The 22,868-nt window shown below is 40.5% G+C and overlaps 1 protein-coding gene across 3 annotated transcripts in view; it reads right to left on the bottom strand.

Moving 5' to 3' along the window:
• Positions 1 to 14,587: 14,587 nt before the first annotated feature.
• The window catches only part of MICAL3 (microtubule associated monooxygenase, calponin and LIM domain containing 3), a 235,761-nt gene continuing 227,480 nt past the window's right edge, over positions 14,588 to 22,868 (bottom strand). For all 3 annotated transcript variants that reach the window (XM_089527728.1, XM_089527729.1, XM_089527730.1), the window contains 3 exons: positions 21,322 to 21,421; positions 20,039 to 20,112; positions 14,588 to 19,941 (listed from right to left, as the gene is read on the bottom strand). In XM_089527728.1, coding sequence (XP_089383854.1) covers positions 19,757 to 19,941; positions 20,039 to 20,112; positions 21,322 to 21,421 — 359 coding nt within the window. In that variant the 3' untranslated portion in view covers positions 14,588 to 19,756. The remainder of the gene's footprint in view (positions 19,942 to 20,038; positions 20,113 to 21,321; positions 21,422 to 22,868) is intronic.

The raw sequence follows: 22,868 nt of genomic DNA, 5'->3' as shown, positions 1-22,868 counted from the left end.
TTTGTGGCACCAGAGCAAACTGCAAAGAAGAAAGTGGGGGACTTTCTTAGCAATGGGGACCTTAGTTCGGACCACTGTTGTTGCTGCCAGTGTTTGCTTTTTCAAAAATAGGGGCTTGGGCCCTGAGCTAGGAATCTCCCTTTTGCACAGGTGAGCTGTGACACCAGGGGAACCCTCTGTTACGCTGCCGCATGTAAAGGAATGAGGAAAGATAATTTTAGACGAGAAAACAGTGAGGTACTTTCCTGGTTGACTCACACCATCTTTTGTGGTGATGCTGGAGATGCTGCAGTATCAGCTGACAGTTGTGTCTGCTCTATGACACTGGGGAGGAAAGGTGTTTCAGATGGTTGTCCCTTTGGAGGGAAGGATGGTGGAGTTGTTGCCTTTGTCACAACAAGAGGAGGGCCCAAAAGCAAAAACAGGAGAGGATCAGAGAGAGACTGAGGAGAAGGAGAGGAAAAAGCAAGAGATGCGTTAGAAAAGGAAATCCCCCTTTCTGTAGAAATTGTCCCTAACTATTTGCTTTGAGAGCCAGTCTGGTGTAGTAGTTTGAGTGTTGGACTGTGACTCTGGAGATCAGGGTTAGATTCCTAGCTCAACCATTTAAACCCACTGGGTGATATTGGGCAAGACACACTCTCTCAGCCTCGGGGGAAGGAAATGGTAACCTCCTGTGAATAAATCTGGCCAAGAAAACCCCAGGATAGGTTCACCTAGGGTCGCCATAAGTCAGAAATAACTTGAAGGAACACACAACAATAAAAAATTGTTTAAAATAATCCCTAACTACTTGTACCTTGTAGTTTGACTCCAGAAAGTCTTTGCCACTGATAAAACGTCTTCTCAAAAGAAAAAATAATCCCTCTCTAAATAAAAGCAGGTGCCTGGAGATATACCTTACTTTTCTTCGTTTATATAGGACCCGAGCAGACAGGCCCAAATAAAGCTGTTTTGGATCATTTTGGAGGTATGCTGTTTAAATGATGCATGCATCCTAAGAGGCCGGAAGCTGCGTCAAAGCCATGCCCCAGTCCTAAGAACTGGAGCGCAGCTTTGGTGCAGCTTTTTGCCTCTTAAGATGCATGTGTCACTTAAACAGCATACCTCCAAAGTCCCCCAAAGCAGCTTTATTTTGGCCTGTCTGTTCGGGCCCATAATCTCCAAAAAGGAGTCATGCTCAAGGCTGGAATGCATGAACCATCTGTACTGTGATGCAGAGAATTCAGAGGGTTGTGTTACTTGTCTGTGATGTTTTCACCTGTGGCTGTGTGTGACCCACATCCTTGTTTTCTCTGATTTAGCTCAACTCTCTCAAGGGAACACAGTAGTGTTCCCTTGTTAGCAAATACAGGGAGACGGTGGTTTGTGCCACCAATAAAAGAGGGGGGCATGTAAGGGGATATTCAGATGGTGAAAATAATCCCTGTGGAATGTGGGTTGAATCTTCGTTGTTCACATGCATTTCGAATGGATTCAATTAAGTTTTTTGGGGGGAGGCTGCCAAAAAAAAACCCCCATTTAGCCTGGGATAATCAATCTTGCGGTTTTCCTCAAGTTTTACTAAAAGATTCCCATGCTCAGCTATGTGAATAACAAATGCAAATTGACTTGGGATTTACCAGAATCAAACTCTACATGCCTTGAACATGTTTCTTTTTCATTTTTATCACTGCTTTTTATGAATTCTTACTCTCCAAACATTGACATACTATTAACATAACTAACATTGACATAACCTACACATTAAACGTAACTACATATAATTCTAACATGCACACATCTATTTACAAATGACTTCCTCTGCGCATCCTTCTGGTTTGAGCATATTTCAGATTTTCTTTCTTTTCCACATTTTGCTTTAAATTAAATTCTCTATTCCATTCTCACCACAATCTACTTTAGCAATAATTCACTTATCAAACACCATCCATTTAATTCTTCATTTTTTACTATTTCCTTTATACATTAATACCCCAGGAACAGAACTGAAATGTTTCCCCAATTATCTTTCCAAAACTGCATAATCTCCATCCAAGTTTCTTACAGTTTAGGTATTTTACCATCTCTAATCATTATCGTTAATTTGTCTAAACTCAACGTATTGTATAATTTAACCAACCAGTCTTCTACAGTAGGAGCATTTGTTGCCTTGAACATGTTTTGACTCCATCTTTATTTGCAGTGCTACGGTGTGAGCAACACAACTTGCAGAGATGCACATAGATGTGCTTCCAACAAAAAAAAAATACTGTGAACAACAAAACCATAATGCGTGAGATTATTTGCATAGTTGTGCTAAAAAAACTTCAACGTCTGAATAACCCCTAAAAGCAGGCCATCTGTTGGGAATGGGTTTTCCCATGTTCAGCTTTCCCCTTTCACACTGCAAGGAAGCAGGAAGCTTCATCAGGTGGAATGATAACCTTCTAGTAATTGTAAACAGTTGTCAGGTGGAGTTGGAATTCCTTTATGTCTAGATCTGACCGCCATAGGAATGGCATTGACTGTTTACAATATGGTTTCTTATCTCCACTAAGCAAAAGTATACTACTTAGCTTAAACAATGTAGGTAAAGATATTAAAAAGCTGATCTCCCTCTCTCTGATGTCTTAGGAAAGAGTGATGCACCATGCCACGGCAGTTTAAGAAGAGGAGGTTAGTCAGCATTTTTTGTGTGTGTTCGTTTTATTGTGTGTGTTGTTACGTGCCACTGGTTCAGTGGGTTTGTTTACTGGAAATTGGAAATCAGTATTCTGCACACTCATCCATTTCAAAAAATTTCCAGCAATACAATCTCACTCAGCTTCCTCTTTCCTATCAACAGAAAGTGAAACCAACAGCTGTTGTTGGGTTTTTGCTGGCATGAAGCACACATGAGCCTTGTCCTCATTGTTCCTCAGTTTGTTATACCGTAGTTTTATTAAACCTTTTTGAATTGCAGGGCACAACATATGGGATTGTCTCATCTCCTCACAACAACCCTGTGGGGTGGATTTGGCTGCTAGGTAATGTCTCATGACCACCCAGTCAGTTACATAGTTCAGTAGAAATTGGAACTCAGACCCCTGCAACAATGTAATCCTAGGGTGGGGAATCCTTTTTAGTAAAAGGGCTGAATTGAGTCTTAAGCAAGCAGTCTGAGGTCTTGTCTGCTTGCTACCTGTGAGCAGGATCCACACTCTCCGCTGCTGGCCTGTAGTCCCCTACATATTTGCCTGTAGATTTTAGCCCTTGCACACACAAACACACAACACACATAAGAAGCAGAAACTGAGGAGCATCCAGTGCAATCAGTACACTTGTCTCAAGATGCTCAAAGGAGAGTTGTTTAATTAGTTTTTAAAAACTTACTTTTCAAACTAACAAATCACTCATCTTTTGAGCATCAGGAAATGTGGGTCCACACTGCAGAAATAATCCAGTTTAACACCACTTTAACTGCTATGGCTCAATGCTATGGTATTTTGGGGATTGTAGTTTTGTGAGGCATTTGGCCTTCTCTGTCAGAGAGCTCTGGTGCCACAACAAGTCCCTCGGATGGAGACCACCATAAAATACCAAGTGCTATAGGCTATATTGCAGAAGATGGAACTGGCAAAACCACCTCTGAGTAATCCTTACCTAAGAAAACTCTAGAAATTGATGGGGTTGCCATAAGTTGACAGGTGACTTGATGACACGTGGAAACACACACACACACTTACTTTAATACATCATAATACACTCGTTCATCCATACCCTCGTGAATGTGGGAAAAACTGCAAATAACAAAACCACTATTTTTTTACCTGAGAGAACACCTCTCTAGCAATTTCTAGGTCCTCTAGCGCAACTCTGTGGTCAACATCTGCCAGACATTGACCATAGAGTTGCGCTGGAGGAGCTACAAATGCCTAGTGGAGCATTCTCTGTAGAAATCTCTAGGTCCTTCAATGCAACTTTTGGTTAGAGTCGACCATAGAGTTGCGCTGGAGGACCTAGATATTCCTAGAGAGACCATATTAATAAAATCCCTGAATAATCAAAACTGCAAAAGTCAAAGCTACAAATGTGGAGGGGCGAGTGTATAATTTTATACCGTATAATAGTATTTTAATGAAGTATGCATATGTTGTGAATTGCCTTGGGTTCCATACTGGGGAAAAGGAGAGAGAGATATTAATTGGTTAACGTGCCGTCGAAGGCTTTCACAGCTGGCATCCACAGATTTTTGTGGGGATTTTGGACTATGTGGTCATGTTCTGGAAGAGTTTATTCCTGATGCTTCGCCAGCATCTGCAACTGGCATCTTTAGAGAATGCTGGCATGGAAGAGAGTGGGGTATATATATACTGTGTGATCCTTGGTTGAGCGGAAGTGATTTACATGTTAATCTGTGTGTTGGTCTGTTGGTGACTGGCAAGGCCTTGATTGGACAAGGGACATTCCCTTGAGTGTGGGTGGTTTTCATTTTCACTTGCTGGGTCTTGATTTTGGTGTTTTTCAGGACTGGTAACCAGACGTTGTTTACTTTCTGGTTTTTTTCTTTCCTGTTGAAGTTGTCTAGGTGTTTGTGGATCTCAATGGCTTCCCTGTGCATCCTGACCAGATAGTTGTTGGCATGGTCCAGAATTTCAGTGTTATCAAATAGCATTTTATGCCCAGGATGGTTTATAAGGTGTTCTGCTACTGCTGATTTTTCTGGCTGACCCAGTCTGCAGTGTCTCTTGTGTTCCTTGATTTGTGTTTGAACACTGCATTTGGTGGTCCCTATGTAGACTTGTATGCAGCTGCACTGTATGTGGTAAACTCTTGCAGCCATGAGAGGCTCTTTCCTGGCCTTCGCTGAGCATGGCATTTGCCGGATTTTGCTGAACACAACCTTCTAAAGATCTAGAAACTAACCAAGAAAACCCAGCAAATACTGTTGTTTTTAGCTTGACAACGGGAATAATTGCACTCTCACATTCTGGTTTTGTTGTTGACACTATGGCACTGCATCAGTGCACATCTCTGCAAATTCAGTTGCTCACATGTGCCAGCACTCGAATAAAGATGGAGCTGATGACACAGATACATTTGAAGCATGTTCAAGGCATGCAGAGTTTTATCCCAGTTCATCCTGGGTCTGTTCGTGACAGTTAATCACACAGCCAACTATGGAATTTTTTTTAGAAAAACTTGGAAAAATACAAGATATTGATTATCCTGTGGGTTTTTTTTTTTTTTTTTTTTTTTGGCAGCCTTGCCCCAAAAATCTAATTGGGTGCATTCAAAAGGCATGTGAACAACTGGATTATTCTACCTGGATTATTTTCACCGTTTCAGTAATCCCTAGGATTGTTTAGCAGCAACAGCAGGGCAGGTGTTGTCTCAAGGAAAAATGGCCTTGATAACTCATTAAATGTCCTTTCTTTTCTCTCTCTTTCAATGGTTATCCTACAGATACCTGAGTGATGCTCCTTTTGGCATCTCTTTGCTGAATGGCGCCCTCTTTGTTGTCCTTCCACCAAACAGAAAGCTTTTAAAGACTGTCCTAGGAGTGGTGTATTGTTTTAAATATGTATGGTTTTTAAGTGCTTTTATTTTTTCGATCATACAGTGTGCCCTTAGTATCCACTGGGATTTGGTTCTGGGACTTCTTTGGATACCAAAATCCGTGGATGCTCAAGTCCCATTAAATACAATGGCATAGTGAAATGATGTCCCCCTATATAAACATGGCAAAAACAAGGGTTGCTCTTGGAATTTATATACTTTTTGAATATTTTCAAGCTGTGGATACTTGAATCCATGAACAAAAAAATCCATGGATACTGAGGGCCAACTGTATTCTGTTTTCAAACAAATGATCTATTTTAGTATTGCAATAGCTTAATTTCATTTTAATTCTCACTTTTGTCAGTTTTTAATTATATTTTTGTATGTTTTTTATTCTATGTTCTTGGACTGTAAGCCGCTTTGGGTCCTGATTTTGGGAGAAAAGCAGAATCCAAAATATAATATAATATAATATAATATAATATAATATAATATAATATAATATAATATCTATGGATTCCATTCTGCATTATCTGCCTCTGTGATTTCTCTTTTGTTATCTCTTTTAAATATATCTTTTTAGTTACCCTGTGCCACCTGACTTATTTGGCATCATTCCTGGACTTTGTTTATTGGAATTCTCCTGAGGTTGGCTGAACGCCCAGACCCTTATCAGGTACTGTATGACTGTCATGTTATATGCATGGTCTAAGTGCCAGTTTAGCAAAATTAACCAATAAAGCCTCCGTATGAGTTGCATTTGGTGTCCCAGCCCATTTTATGAGAACTCCCATGATCTTATGGGGTCATTCATATGTTGTATTTCTTTTAGCATGATGATGCAAATCATCTCACTCATGCATTCCAGATTTGTTATTAATACTATGGAACCGCATCGATCTGCACTGATGCGCATCTCTGCAAGTTTGGTTGTTAACACGTGCAAGCATTCGAATAAAGATGGAATCAACAATGCGAATGCATTCTGAACCCCTTTTTTGGTTTGCAGCATTTTATCCCAGGTCTATTTGGGTCTATTCACATCAGTTATTCACACTATCAATGATGTGGATCTTTTTTTAAAGCTCAGAGGAAAACCTGATATTGATTATGCTGGATTAGGTAGGTTTTTTGGCAGCCCCCCCCCCCAAAAAAAAAAAAAAAAAACCTTAATAGGGTGCATTCAGGATATGTGTGAACAATGGAGGGTTAACCCGGATTCATCCTGGATTATTTTCACAGTGTGAATAACCCCTACGAAAACTCCCATTGGCTATGCTGGCTAGAACTGATGAGAGCTACTGTCCTCTTTCCCCAGAACCAGGATACACGATATCTTAAAAATTAAAGCAAGTAGTCAGCCCTCCTTAACCACAGATTTTTTATCCATGGATTCAAGCATCCATAGCTTGAAAATATTTTTTAAATATAGAAATTCCAAAAAGCAAATCTTGATTTTGCAATATTATATAAGGGATGCCAATGTATTTATTGGAACTTGAGCATCCATGGATTTTGGTATCCACAGGGGGTCCTGCAACCAAACCCCAGCAGATACCAAGGGCCCCCTGTACAATAGAGTCACAACATATAAAAACTCAGCATTGGACCTTTTCAGCTGCTGCTCCTAAAATATGGAATGACCTGCCAGAAGAGATCTGCCATATTACATCTTTGGAGGAATTTAAAAAGGCAATAAAGACGGATCTCTTCCGGTGGGCCTTTCCAGACTAACCTCTAGCTGAACTATCCAAATTGATCCATTCACTCTTTCACCGCCTCTCCTGATGGTCTCTTGGAATAATTCTACCTGTGTCGATCCTTAGTTACAAAATTTGTAACTAAGTACTCTGTACTGGAAATATTGTATTGTATCTTGATGTTGATGTGCAATTTTAGCAGAAGGAGGGAGGGTTAAGGGGATTAGGCAGATTTTATTATTGTCTGTATATCTATTTTACTGGACTGTTGTTACCCGCCTAGATCCTGGAAGGGAGATGCAGGATATAAATAAATATTTTATTATTATTATTATATTATTATTATTATTATTATTATTATTATTATTTAAAAGTACTGGTAGCTGAATTCCATTTTAAACAAAAAATTAAAAAGCAGTTGTTTTTTAAACAGAGGCTAGATGGCCATCTGTCAAGAGTGCTTTGATTGTGTATTACTGCATGGCAGAGGTTTAGACTGGATGGCCCTTGTGGTCTCTTCCAAGTCTATGATTGTATAATTCAATTAAAAAACAGTACACCATCCTATTAAAAGTCTTTTATGGAGGAGGCCTAGATGGGATGGGATCATGATGGGATGAGATAATGTCATTACTTTCGGGCATAACATGTATAGGTTGGAAGAGAATGAATATGACCCAGGGGTCTTCATTTAAAGAAATCCACAGTGAAAATCAGGGGGACTTATGTCAATACAGATGTAAGTTTACTATTGAACTCCGATACCATTGGATGATACACAAGGACATGTCTCTGATAATGTCAAACAAACACAAACTCTGCTTGGCCAAATACGCCAGTTCCTAAATTCAGTGTGATGTAGACTACATCTGCACTGCAGAAATAATGCAGTTTGACACCACTTTAATTGCCATGGCTCATTGTTGTGGAATCTTGGGATTTGTAGCTTGTTGTAGCACCAAAGCTCTTTCACAAAGAAGACTAAATATCTCACAAAACTACAGATCTCAGAATTCCAACACTCAAACCACTACTCCATGCTGGCTCATTGTAGAAAAGACTATAATCCTTGGTAAAGTTGAGGGCAATAGGAAAAAGAGGAAGAAGACAATCCAGATGAATAGATTCAATCAGAGAAATCACAGCCTTGAGTTTGCAAGAGCTGATCAGGGCAGTTGATAACAGAGTGGTTTGGAAGGTTCTCATTCAAAAGGTCGCCATAGGGCAAAGTTAGCTTGAAGGCAGTTAGTAACAACCAAAGGGTTTGTCTCCCCCCGGACATGTTAATCAATTTAATAAACCCTCTTTTCCAGTAGAGTTCACCTTTGGTGGGTTTCTTTCACTCACTTACTCCTCTCCACTATTGCCCCCCACCATGCCTCTCTTCCTTGCCTTTCTGGAAGCATGTGTGGGTTATCTGTCTGTATGTGTTCAGTGGGTGTGTTAATCGTATACCTATTATTTTTGTAATTATAAATTTATAATTTTTTAAAATAATATCACAAAGAGCATTTGCATGAGCATGAATGAGCTGGGGATTACTCCAGAACTGGGACACAGCTGCTTTGTTACCTCTAGCATGCGTAAGGAGCTCAGGAATCTTTGCTGTCATCTTCTCAATCTCCTCCATACAGGCAGTTAATTCCAGGGATTTCATCCTGTGCATTCCTCCCCTCCCTGAACAGTCCTAGCATATTCAATCAAAATTGTATACTGATGTTTGTGTTCCCTTTCCTTTCTGCTACTGTTCACAGATATGAATCTACAAGATTTATTTGTTTCAAGGATTCATATCCCACCTTTCTCCCACATAATGGGATTTAATTATTTTGTCTTCCTAACACAAATACCTGGCAGAAATGTTCAGGTTCTACTGCAATTCTCTTGCAAGTCAAGAGGAATAATGGATTTTGCCCAAAAGATCTCAGCATTTTGGCACTATACCTGGTGGCTAGCTGTGAAAAGTTGTCCATGAAGTTTCAAGCAACCAAGAAAACTGGTTAAAGTCTGTGGAATGGGATGGTTAAAGAATAATTCAAGCACATATTAGTTCATGTATTTATCATGATTACAATAACTATTATTGTTATTACTGTTTCTACTACCACTACTATGATGATTGTATTAAATTCTTTATAAATATAATTTTTTAAAGATATGCAGATGGCACCATACTACTAGCAGAAAATAGCAAAGACTTGGAACGATTACTGAAGAAAGTAGAGAAAGAAAGTGCAATGGCAGGTTTACAGCTAATCATCAAGAAAACAAAAATAATGACCACAGATGACTGACATAACTTTAAAGTAGACAGTGAAGACACTGAAATAGTAAAAGATTTTCCATACGTCGGCTCTGTCATTAATTGGAATGGAGACTGCAGTCAAGAAATGAGATGAAGACTAGGACTTGGAAGGCAGCAGTGAGGAACTATACAGGAACTTCATATCTGCTGGGGTTTGGTTCCAGGATCCCCTGTGGATATCAAAATCAGTGGGTGCTCAAGCCCCATTAGATGCAATGATATAGTAAAATGGTGCCCCTTACATAAAATAGCAAAATTAAGGTTTGCCATTTGAAATTTATATATGTTTTGGTATTTTCAGGCCATTGATAGTTGAATCCATGGATACAGAGGGCCAACTGTACAAGATCCATAAGTGTAGAGATATATATGGCTTAATACTAAAGCTAGGATTATCCATGGCATTGTTTTTCCAGTTTCTCTATATGGTTGTGAAAGCTGGATAGTGAAGAATGCTGATAAGAGGAACGTCAACTCATTTGAAATGTGGTGCTGGAGAAGTTCTACAGATACCATGGACTGCTTAAAAGATTAGTAAATGGACTCTAGAGCAAGTCAAGCATAGTCTCTTCATAGAAGCCAAAATGACTAAACTGAGACTATCACACTTTGGACATATTATGAGAAGGCATGTTTCACTAGAAAAGGCAATAGTACTTGGCAAGGTAAAAGGCAGCAGGAAAAGAGGAAGACTGCATTGCAGATGGATAGATTCAATCAAAGAAGCCATAGCCCTAAGTTTGCAAGACCTGAGCAAGGCTGTTGGGTGATAGGGTGGCTTGGAGATCTTTATGGAGACCCATTCATAGGGTCTCCAGAAGTTGAAGCTGACTTGATGGCAGTTAACAACAAATTCCATAGAGGAAGACTAGTGAGCTGGTAGAATTGTTATATGATTGCTCCCTTGGCATGGCTCCCTTGGCATGGTTAGAATTTTATGCTGCTGTGCCACCTACTGGTTGAAGAAATTGCTGAGAGAGCAGAGGACATTCAGAGGCTGTTCTCTGGAACTGGTAAAATAGCAGTTTTCTGGGCATTGTTTTTGGTAATACAGAAACAGTAAAGACATCAAAATGTAAGGGAATGGAACTATGTGTCACTGTCCTCTCTCTGTGTGTGCAACTGTGCATACTGTTACTGCACCTACACTAGAAGGGAACAACTCACAGTGGTTTGCTTCTGCCATGACATTTGTAATATCACAGGGAGTGTGATTCACTGTTAAATACGAATGCTTAGTCTTCAGGATTTTCCCACAAAGTTGCAATTCCCAGTTGGTTCCTGGCAGTTTTCTGCAGGGTGTGTCAGGCAGATGAAGCATGGTGACTCCTTCTGTTGAATCAGAATTTTAGTAAAGATGAGACACCCAAATCCTGTATATTCAAAGCTCATTGTGTACTGGTTTCAGTGTTGGACTAAGACTCTGGAAGATTAAAGTCTGGGGTCCAAAACACTGCAGAAATAATCCAGTTTGAGACCACCTTAACTACTCTGACTCAATGCTAGTGAATTCTGGGAACTGTAGTTTGGTGAGACATTTAGCTTTCTCAGAAACCTCTGGTGCCATAATAAACTACAGTTCCCAGGATTCCCTAGCACTGCGCCAGGGCAAGGAAAGGAGCCCTGGTGGCGCAGTGGTTAAATGCCTGTACTGCAGCCATTCACTCAAAACCACAAGGTTGCGAGTTCAAGACCAGCAAAAGGGCCCAAGCTCGACTCAGGCTTGCATCCTCCTGAGGTTGCTAAAATGAGTACCCAGACTGTTGGGGGCAAATTAGCTTACTTGCTAATTAGCTTACTTGCTGTTCACTGCTATGATCTTTGGAATAGCGGTATATAAATAAAACAAATTAAAACAAAACAAATTAAAGTGGTCTCAAACTGGATTATTTCTGCACTGTGTTTTGGACCTGAATTTCCACTCAGACATAGAGACTGACAGTCTGTTTAGATGTCGCAGCATCTGTTTAGATGACGCATGGTGGCTATGGTGCCCTTTCCAGGACGCAAAAAAGAACCACTTTTTGCAGCTACTTTTTACGCTGCAGAAAGGCCAGATCGGGGCTGTGGCGTGTGGTTGCTGCAGCCCCGATCTGGCTCTAAAAGGGGTAGTCTGCACAGCCCCTTATTGGGTTACTTAGGCAAGTCACACTCTGTAAGATTAAGAGGAAAGCACCTTGCAAACCCTAGGAAACCCTTGCCAAGAAAACCCTAAGATAAACTCACCTTAAATCAGACTTGACTTGAAGGCACGTAAGAACTGCGCCAAAAGACCCTTCTGTCATCCAAGGAGCAGAAGTGTATTTATTCTCTGAATTTACAAGCGGTTGGGCACTGGATTCATATTAAAAAGCACCTTGTAGAAGTTTAAATGCTTCACAGTTATGGAAAACAGTTACGGAAAACATAAATTAGGGAGATATTTAAAAGATCAAGTACCCACTTCAAATACCCATATGAAGAGTCTGTCACGACTGCAGGACATTTTTAGATAGTCTAAATTAGGGGTCGGGAAAATACAGCCCTCCAGATATTGCTGGACTGCAAGTCCCAGCATTCCTCACCATTTAGCACTCATGGGAGTTGCGTTTGAACATCTGGAGGGCAACACCTTTTTCACCCTTGTCTTGAATGGCCCTGGACTAAAATCTTGACCTGTTGTGAAGAATCATCTTTTCTGAACTGATTGGGAACAGTGATTGTATTGGGATCAGATCCAACATGTATATAAGTGGACAGCTGCTGAGAAACTCACATTTGATTCCAAAGGAGGACTTTTTAAAATTAAGAAATTAATTTAAAAGTAAGGATACAATAGCATTATATACAATTATTCATGATGCTGAGAAAATAGACATTTTTCCTTTTTTCATAACACTGGCAAAGCTGAATGGTGGGAAATTCAGGACAGATAAGAGTATTTGTTCACACGGTACATAGCTGATGTATGGAATTTGCTGCCATATGGTTTATTGCTGGTTTAAAGATTAGTTTTAAAGAGGGATTAAACAAATTAATGCAAATTTGTTAAGATTGACCACAAATCATCATGACTTTCATCATATCTCAGGATACTAGTCAACAGGGCTATTGCTTTCTTGCCCAGGATTGCAAGACGCATCCACTGAGCCATAATGGACTAGATCTAGGTATCCCATTACCTTGATTCAACAGAAAACTGTAGAGATAGAACAATCGTAGATGACCATTTGCCAAACAGTAACTTGGGAGATAGGTTTTTGGACTACACTTCTCTAAATCCCCCAGCCATGCTAGTTGGGAATACTGGGAGCTGTAGTCCAGATTAATTTTTCGAACCTGTTTACCACCCATTGTGCATAAAGCAACTTGGAAAGCTGGATCTGTTAAGCCTTCCTGCTAAGTGTGTTCATTTATGTGCCTTCAGGATGCCTGTTGATTTATGGCCATCTCATTAATTTTGCAGGTTTTCTTAAGCAAGGAGTATTCAGAGGTAGTTTGCTATTGCTTATTTTGAAATATAGCCTGCAGCACCTGGTATTCCTTGATGGTTCTCACATCCAAGTAATAACCAGTCCCAACCTGGATTAACTTCCAAGATCTATTGAGATCCGGTGCCTTCAGGGGTAAGGTTGTTTCACTATTTAAAGCTTCCAGAGGAGGACCGGCCAGTTGGATGGTATCTGTAAATGTTTATTTGAAAGAGGGCCACCTATCTAAAAGAAGCTATTTATTGAAGAATTTTATTGAAAAAAAACTTAATTGGATCCCACTTCCCTAGGTTATTATCAGTTAGTCTCTAATGTATCCTTGCTAAGTAAGGTCTCAAAGCAAGTGATGGCAACACATCAGGCTTTCTTGGATGAAATAGATTACCTGGACCCATTCCAATCTGGTTATGGAACAGAAACAGCCTTGGTTGTCTTGGTGGATAGCCTACAGGGGATCCTTTTTTGTCCTTCTGGATGTTTCAGTGGCATTTGACACCATTCACAATGGTATCCTTCTGGATCTTTTTGCTAGATGTGAGGGCATTGCTTTGCAGTGGCTCCATTCTTTCTTGGCTGAACATTCCCGAAGAGTGGTGCTGGGGGACTGTAATTCAGCCTTTCATCCATTAGCCTGTGGGCTTCCACAGGGGTCAGGACTGCCACTTCTGATTTTTAATACCTATATGAATGCACTGGAAGAGGTCATCCGGAGCTTTTTAGTTGCATAACATCAGTATGCTACTGATATCCAACTTTACTTCTCCTTTACAACTAATGGTAAGGAGGCTGTGGTAGTACTGCCTGGATGCAGTAAAGATGAGGTGAGGGTGAACAGGCTGAGCCTTAATCTGGGAAAGTTAGAAATGCTGTTTATCAGTAGGAAATCTAACCTGGGATTGCAGTCTATTCTGGATGTGGCTGCACTCCCTCTGAAAGATCAGGTTTGTAGTTTGGGGTGGTCTTGGACCTAGCACTGCTCCTGAAAGCCAGGTTTCTGCAGTGGCCAGGAGCCCAGTTACTTGCACCCTTTTTTAGGGAAGGCAGAACTGGCTGTAGTGATTCATGCCTTATCTCCCAACTAGACTATTGTAATGTGTTATACATGAGGCTGCCCCTGAAAAGTGTTTGGGACCTGTAGCTAGTGCAAAATGCAACCACAAGACTGCTGTTAGGTGTGCATTTTAGAGACCTTATAAACTGGTCTTGCAAGACATGCACTGGCTTCCAATTTGCTTCTGAGCTCAGCTGAAGGTGCTGGTGTTAGTGTTGACTTTTGTTGTTGATATCCACCCTCAAGTCCGGCCATCATGGAGCACGATGGGTGAGGGATGCATGTGAACTGGATGTTGTTCTATATTACACTACGTTGTTGTGTGCCTTCAAGTAATTTCCGACTTATGGCAACCCTATCACAGGGTTTTCTTGGCAAGATATGTTCACAGCGGAGTGTGCCTTTGTCTTCTGAGACAGAGAGAGTACTCGGCCAAACAAAGCAGTAAATTCCTCTCCTTCCTCCCAATGTGTTATTAGGATGAAACATAAAGCAAATCAAACTTGAGCAACACAGTAAAAATTTAATGATTTTATTTTCTCTCTCTTTTTTTAGTTCCGCTGGCGACCTGAGGTGCTAAAATCTCAACACCAACAAAGCAAGTGTGCATAAGAACAAACATAATGAAATGCAACAAAATGGGAAGTCAAAGAGGATAGGTGGGGATTAGAGGAAGTTTTAAACATGAAAAAAATACAGTACACAATTTCCTGTTACACTGCACACAGGCCAACTATAAAACAGTCTGAATATCAGAGTTCCCACCTGTCCCAAGGGGAACATACCACATTAAATCCCTTCATCTAGACTGGATTTCACATACATACTTCTATATATTTTTTTAAAAATTAAATTACGGCATCTGTACATGATCCCTTCTGATCTCTTTAATATCAAGCAAGCTGTTTCATTTTTTTTTAAATTGCAAATAACATTCCCAACTCACAGCAATTTCTTTCTTTTTTTAAAATATAGGACGCTGGAAAACAAACACATTGCTTTCCTTTCAGAGTTCAAATGTAAACATTCTGTTAAATAATTTTTCTTAGATCCAATCTGAAGGAGTGGCAGGTTGGGAGTTTGCTATCTTCTTAGCCTTAGGTGGTAGCAGATGATCATGCAATTCTAGATGTAACTGTGGTTGCTTAAAAATGCTCTGGATCACAATGTATTTTTTAAAAAACATTAAACAGATTAAAAACCCAGAGGGTACAATGTGTGCTTGTTACTTCTGCATTAGCACCACATCCTAAAAGGAGAGCCTGACACTGCATTTAAAAACAAAAAACCCTCCTGTTTTGACTGTAAAGTTGAGCACGGTGAATACAAAGTATTACAACAGAGGACATGCAATCAATGTTCCTGGTACCACCAGCCTTGGCTTTAGAGTAATTGTCTTGTCTGCATGTTTAGGTCTCAGCTACCAAACTGAAGTTTGAGCTAAAGGTGGATGAGCAGAAATAAGTAGTTTTGAAGCTAAAATGTACTACTTCTGAGAGAGGTTGTTCTCTTCGTTGCACAAGGGGCTATATTTAGGCAGTCTGGAAAGGAACAAGAATGTGTGCCTGTGGTGGCCAACTGTGGTCTTACATAAGCTTTTGGACTACACTTCCCATTATCCCTTACTACTGGCCATCCTTGTTAGAGGTGAAGAGAGTTATATCTGCAAACATCTGGAGGGACACAGTTCTTACCTTCTTGACAGCAAATAAACCCCAAGTATAAAAATGCATGGAAACTAGCTTTGTTTCTACCACCTTACAAGGAAGAGGCATGTTCCCAGTTCTGTTGTAACCGACTGCATTCAGAACAGCAAAAATGTAAACTAGATTTCCCCCACCCAGTGGGTGCCCTCTAGGTGTGTTGGTCTGTAATAATGGCTAGGAGATTCTGGAAGCTGCAACACATCTGGAGGTCACCCAGTTGGCAAAGGTGGATATAAGCCATACAATGCCTTTCACATGAGAATTAGTAAACACTAAATTTGAACTAGCTGTAAGACTTAGCCACATCATAGACATACAGTAGCTTAATGTCAGTTCTGTCTTTTATGACAGTCCATCTCTACTGAATTCTAAGGGATGTGGAAACTGATGACTGATGTTCCAACATAAGTGAATTCATATTATCTTCTTCTTTCTGCATGTTATGAACAGGCATGAGTCCATGAGCGCATAAATCCTTCTTGCTCCACTATTATATTTGTTATGAATTTTGCCAGTCTCCCTCAGGACCTTCCTGATCTATTTCAACATGCTTGTAAAAATTGGGTAGATTAGTTTGAAAACATTGCCCCATTCTTTCTCTTTCTAGACCAAACCTGGTAACCTCTAGATATTTTGGAATAAAATTTCCAACATCCATGACAACTCTCCAAATTAGATAAAATTTACAGGAGTTTTAGTCCTACTCATCTGGAGGACAGCAGTTTGGGGGATGCTGTTCTATAATTCTCTTTCGGCAAGAAGAGGATTTGTCCAATTTAAGTATAGACTGAGAGACAAGAATTAATTTCACAACATTTTGCAGAAAGAACCAAAAAGATGCATATCCCATATATATGACTGCCAACAGTTTTCTGTTTGCAATCATGTTCAGAACACAAACAGGATTTTTACTGATAGTCCCAACTGGGATAGGAGGGATACCACCTCCTGATTTATTATTTTATTGCTTCAGTTCAGAGTTTATTACTGGGTAGGGGAGGATTAAGACTGTTACCAACTGCAGGAGAAATGAAAAGAACTGCTTTACAACCCCCCCCCCCCAAAAAAAAAATCAATTCAAAAAGGCTATTTTAAAAAAATGAAGCACATATTTTTTGGGGGGCATAAACTGATTCAGAAGACAAGAAACATTGGTTAACCAAAGGTGTAATATTTGTTTGATCCTACAAAGCTTCCTAAGGAGCAGCTGTACATTATCTCCTTGTACATCTAGTTTTGGTCTAGTTGTTTATCTGCTATTTTGTAGTGTTAGGAAATGCAATGACTACTTCTTCAATCCAATAAAAGAAATCAGAGTTACATAAAGGAATATGATGGTCATACCTTGAATGAGAATTACCACAGGTTTTGCGTTCCCCCCAAATATGGGTACATTGTACCTTGATGCCTGAAGATGCAAAGTGGCCAGGCATGTTGAGCAGAGTCACAGCACTGAAATGGCACAACAAAATAGTTAACCTGTTTGCCAGGCTGCTATGAAAGGCACAGGCAAGCCATTCACAGACAGGTTTTCCAACTTGCCATGTGAGTGAGTATTAGTCTGGAAGGGAAAAGACTTGATTTTCCCTGTTGCTTTGCTGGGATGCATGAATATTTATGAGTGACGTCCTTGAAGAACTCTAGTCCAGTTCCTTGAATATGAGTAACAACATGCAATCCTCTTTTCCATCTGGATACATTATTTTGAACAGAACTAAGAGGGAAATCCCTCCTTGCTAGCTGAAAGTGAAAAGAACATATGCATTTAAGCTAGACCTGTCTAGTTTTCTGGAACTTGAGGCTTTCCAGAAAGAAAGGCCTCTAATGATGAACATTAAATTATAGCAGATATACTATTTTTAAAAAATTAAAAAAAATTGAAATTAAGGCCTCCAAAACAGGAAAGGGTACAATCCCTTGCTGTTGACAACAAAAAAGAAGACTGGAGACTATAATTAATCAGACTCTGGCTAGAAAACCTTGAAGTACTCTTGCAGTTGCTAGACTGACAGAGACCCCACATCTTTAACTGGGTAGCAAGGAGAATGTCAGCAGGATTATCTTTTCCTGTCACATTGCTGCAATGCTGGGAGAAGCTGAATCTGCAGAAGTTCTCTCTTCTGTTTGATTACCAACACAGGAACCTTGTAATGTATTGAATCTAGCAATCTTAGCTGATACAAACAATTCACTTTAGAGACCATCCTGCTTTGCTTAATAATGTATAGGGTATAAATAAACAGCAACCTTTTAAATATATACTAAATCAACAAGGATTTTTTTTAAAATTAAGAATGAAACCTTCTAAGAGCTGCAGGTTGGCATCTTTAAGAAAGTTATGGTGAAGGACATAGTGTGCTTATAGAACATCTCAGCTGGTGATAGATAATTCTTTGTTGTGTCCTATTTGCTGTTACACTGGGACAGGACCATTAATTCCCTTCCCAAGACAAACTGGAGGAAATCAGGAACATGAACTAGTGGAATTTGTGCTAATCCTTTTCTTGCAGGCAGACTATAAGGTACTACAAGGGAAGAGTGGTATTGCCACCATTCTAGTCACAGAAACTTGACAGCAGTAGACAAAACAAGCATGACTTTGTCCAACTTTAGGAAACAGACAAGAAAGTTTATGATGTGCAGGAAATAAATCTGTCTTCATTGCTTTCAGATTCTTAGCCTCCCACTCCATGAGGATGCAGGAGTTTATCAAGAAGAAACCCTTCAATGTATTGCAGGTTCAAGGCCCAAGTAGAATCAATTGCCTGGAACTTAAAAGCATCTCCTCTCCAGGATCAAATGTAGTGTTTTAACAGTAATGCCATTAATAAGAACTCTAATAAATAGATAGAAAGGAAGGGGGATCAGCAAATTAAAAACAAACACAGAAGTTGAGGGATGCAGCAGGCACACAGATTCACCACTCATTCGTCTGCACACTTCTTAAAAAGGTACAAAACCAAATCTTCTTTCAAGTATTAAAAATAAGTTAATGGATATTAAAGGGTCTAAAGTGACTAAAGGGCCAGGGTAGGAGTTTTGCTTCATTTCCAACGTGCAAAAAAGAAGAAAAAATCCCCCCATCCCCAATACACAAGAACAAAAAGACCCACAGATCAATCTTCAAGGGTCCATGAGGGAGCGGGGTTGAAGCAGGGGGCTTTCATCTAAGAGCTCCCTTGAAATGTTTCTCAATTAAGCTATGTTCATGTTCCAGTGTCCAAATGAGCACAAAGTTCACAATGGAGCAGTCTCATGACAATGGAGAAAGGAAAACAATCCTCTTCTGTCTAGTGAAATACATGGCAGAGAGGGAATGGCTAAACACTGGTCCCCCTTCAGAACAATGGCAATTCACAGAGGCTGCAGTGATGAAAGTAAGCCCACCTGTGTCATTTGTAGAAACTATAAGGGGTAAGTACTTCAAGTCAATGAACCTTCCAAGTTTCCAATCCTCTCTGTCTTCTCCATGCCCAGACAATAATGGCAGCTTCAGGCTTCTTTGGTGAGGAGAACCTTCAACATGTAACACAACGTGATCTGGAGCAGTGAATAAGTTGCTCATTCAAAGGTTGCTGCAAGGTGATGTCTCAAAAGAGAGATGCTGCTGTATTTCAACCAAACAAACGAACAAAAACAAGAACACAACTACCTGTGTAAATATGAAACAGATACGCTACGCACCACTGAGATTGGTTAAAACCACCTCTCTCTCTCTCTTTTTTTAGCCTCTCCCAGAGGTCACAAAAACTCAATGGCCTTTCACACAGGTCCTTGAGGAAGGCACGCAACCTCCAGCCATCACCTCAGACCTCACATAGGCCTCAGCACCTTTATAACCGACTCCTCTCAGCAAGAAGCTGCTCACTCAAGCAGTCAGGTGCTGCAGGAGCTCTCAAGAGGTTCCTGCATGAAGACATCTCCTCCAACCAGACAGCTCTGGCCAATGTGGCATATGCCAGCAGGATGATGCAGATCAGCAGTTGAGTATGGTGTGGAGTTCAAGACCAGTTCAAGTTGAATCCCTTGGATAGCATAACTGCCTCCAGATCCTTGTCTTCTTCCTTCTCCTGGAGCCTCTGCTCTTCCAGGAGGGCCACAAGAGAATCCCTCTGCTCCACCACCTCTAGCATTTCATTCAGGATTCTCTTTTCCTCTGAGAGCTCATCATCTGTCTTCAGATGGTCTAGAGAGACAGAGGGAGGGAGGCAGACTTGTGAAGTACATCAAGGGATTGAGTTGAAGGTTACGACAGGGAACAAGAGCATCCCTAAAAAACTTACCTTCTACTGCCATCCTCTCCCGAAGTTCTTGCTGTAGCCGACTTTGCCTGTCCTCAAGCTCCAACTCCCGAGCACTGTAAGAAGAAACAGAAAATGGGCACTGTTCTATTATTACTGAATTTACTAACAAAACTGAAGCAGTATTCAGTTTCTGAGTTTTCTCCATGTTTTCAGCTCTACATGTGAAACAGTCATGCAGCTGTTTCACCTATAAACCCACTTTGTGGGATGGATGGTTAGAAAAGCTTGTAAGAAATCGAGAGAAATATGCCAACTCAATTCCTACCCTTTCCATTGCTTGTTCTAGTCAGTTTGGATGTAAATGACAATATCTTCTTCCTATTGGCCTTATCTGGAGTTATGAATTAGAAAGACTGAGAGAACCTAGCCTCAGCAGCATGCCACTGTTAAAGTTTTTAAATATTTATTTTACTCTCTATTTTTAGCCTCCTCTTGTAAGAGTTGTTTCCTCTACATCAAGGATGGAGATAATGTAGCCCTATGGGTTGCATACAGCCAGGAGAAGGGGCAGGAGGCAACAGCCACCTTCAAATCTTTTTTTCAGCTGGAAGTATCCATTTGTTGGCTAAAGCACATTTGGGGGCTGTATTTCAACCATACATTTCTATCTCCAGGCACACTAAAAAGCAGCCCTAACAGCTGGGCCATCTTGTGAACAAGGCAAGGTGACTTATACAAAATCAATCTTTGGGTCTTTCTAGCCCAGTATCTTCAAATTTTTCAAACTGAGGCGCATTATAGACGGGCCTAAGCGGCGCCGTCGTCGCGCCGTGAATACGCGCAAGGGGTGGCGCTTCCGGATGCGCCTTGCCCCTCGCGCGTATTCCGTACATCAAGATGGCGGCGCCCTATACAGATGGGCGCGGCCATCTTGACGTAATGGACGCTGTGTGTCCGGACGTCCAAACCCGGAAGAGACGTCGCGAGTGCGCGCTTTGGCACTTGCGACGTCTCTTCCGGGTTCCCGGAAGGAGAGCGATTTTTGCGCTCCTTTTTTACAGCGCAGGGGAGTTGCGCGGTTTGGCTGCAGCAGCTTCCCCACGCTGCAACCGGCAGCGGCCCAAGACCGCCCCTTTTGGGCGGTCTGTAACGGGCCTAAGTCTCCTATTAATTTATGTTATTTTGACAGCAACAGTTTCCTATTCACCCATCATCACTGTGGCCAAAGTGAAGGTAAACCTATGTTTATGAACAGTATGGATCTGTGGAGGCAGATGCTTCATTTTTTGCTTCTCTGTTCAGGAAAATCTCCGCTTACTCACAATATCATCAGCTCCGACTCATAGCGAACCAAGGCATTTTTTTCCTGCACCAGCTTGAACCACTCCTGCATCAACTTGGGGTCATCCTTCTTCCCCATGCCTGCCAAGAGAAGAATTTGTGTCAGCTTTCAGGAAGATGACCTGGCATTTCTACAAGCCCATCAGGCAGGCAGTAACAAAAATGGGAGTGAGAGGAGCAAAATGTGCAAAGAAAGCCAAGCAAGATGCTGCCAGAGCACTCTTATCAGATACTTCTTGTTTAGTTCACATACAGCATGCAGGATGGAGGACCAGCTTATCTTAAAAAGTCTTCACTAGATCCAGCCATCCTGAAGCCATGATCCCACACTACTCTTATCAGGCTAAAGAGCCAAATCACTATTTTTTGACATCTCTTTCACTTTTAATTAAAATTAATTAATTAATGGTTTTGATCTTCTGGACAAGGTCTAATACATCCTACTCTTCAAATTACATGTTACAGTGATAATTTTGCAAGATGGCAATTACGTGATGTGGGAGGGGGTTTGGATGTGTCAGAATCTTACACTCCTACTCATCATTTAGATGATAATGTTAATTTAACACATAGCTACGGAGTGCATAGTGGACAGACTGCTGTATGAAATCAGCATTTACAATTCCTTGCTGGTCTGCTTCAGCATAAGGTTTCATCAGCTATATGTTGATGTGCCCCTACTTGATAGGAAGTACTATATGCCACACTCTTTCCTTCATATGCTGTCCATATGTCTGTCCTCTGCTTATAGTTCCTGGACTGTGCCATCAATAGTTTTGCTTCTTAGTATTATCAATCACACCAAGCCGATCTACTTCCTTGTGTCTGCTAGAGCCCCATACTTTTTAAAATACAAACATTCTACAGAATACACACAGTTCTGTCAACTCTAGTTTTACTAGTTCCATACTATTCTTCCACAGCAGAAAGGCACAAGCAGGAAATTCATTATTTGCCAATATAAAAATACAGGAGAAAGAGCAACATCTTACCAAGTATATCACTCAAACTTAAGTTAAAAACCAATGCCATCCTCAGTCAGCACAACCTGATATGGAATCAAGAACATAGCTATTTTATATGAGGGTGGGGTTTTCTGCTATTTAAAGAGCCACATAAATAATGCACATCTATTAACCTATAATGGCTTCTTTTTATAGATACCTCTGCTGTTGGGCTCAGTTGCTGAAAAAATTCAGTTCAAATGCAAGTGAAACTCCGGTATGATTATAAGGGGGGTTATAGGCCAACCACTATGTCCAAAATTATGTGGCAGCTAATGTTTCTTACACCGTTGAGATTTTGTTTGTTTTTAGCGAAGGTGTCTATATTCTTAAATGTCTGAAATGGTTTTAGAAATTGACATATGCAAAGGTCATTGCCAAGCTGTGGCTCATAACTGAGAGGTTAATTCCTACTTCCATAGGTAAGTTCTTCTCCTGTTTATAAGTAATGTGAACGTATATTCACGTTAAGGGGGGAATTTGGGACATCATTTTGTAAATGTGGATTTTAATGTGTTGTGAGC

The sequence above is a fragment of the Sceloporus occidentalis genome, unplaced genomic scaffold, assembly GCF_023333645.1.
Source record: "Sceloporus occidentalis isolate IW3139 unplaced genomic scaffold, rSceOcc1.0.p SCAF_5, whole genome shotgun sequence".
In the NCBI taxonomy this organism is placed as follows: domain Eukaryota; kingdom Metazoa; phylum Chordata; class Lepidosauria; order Squamata; family Phrynosomatidae; genus Sceloporus; species Sceloporus occidentalis.
This window is presented reverse-complemented; position numbering and strand designations above follow the sequence as displayed.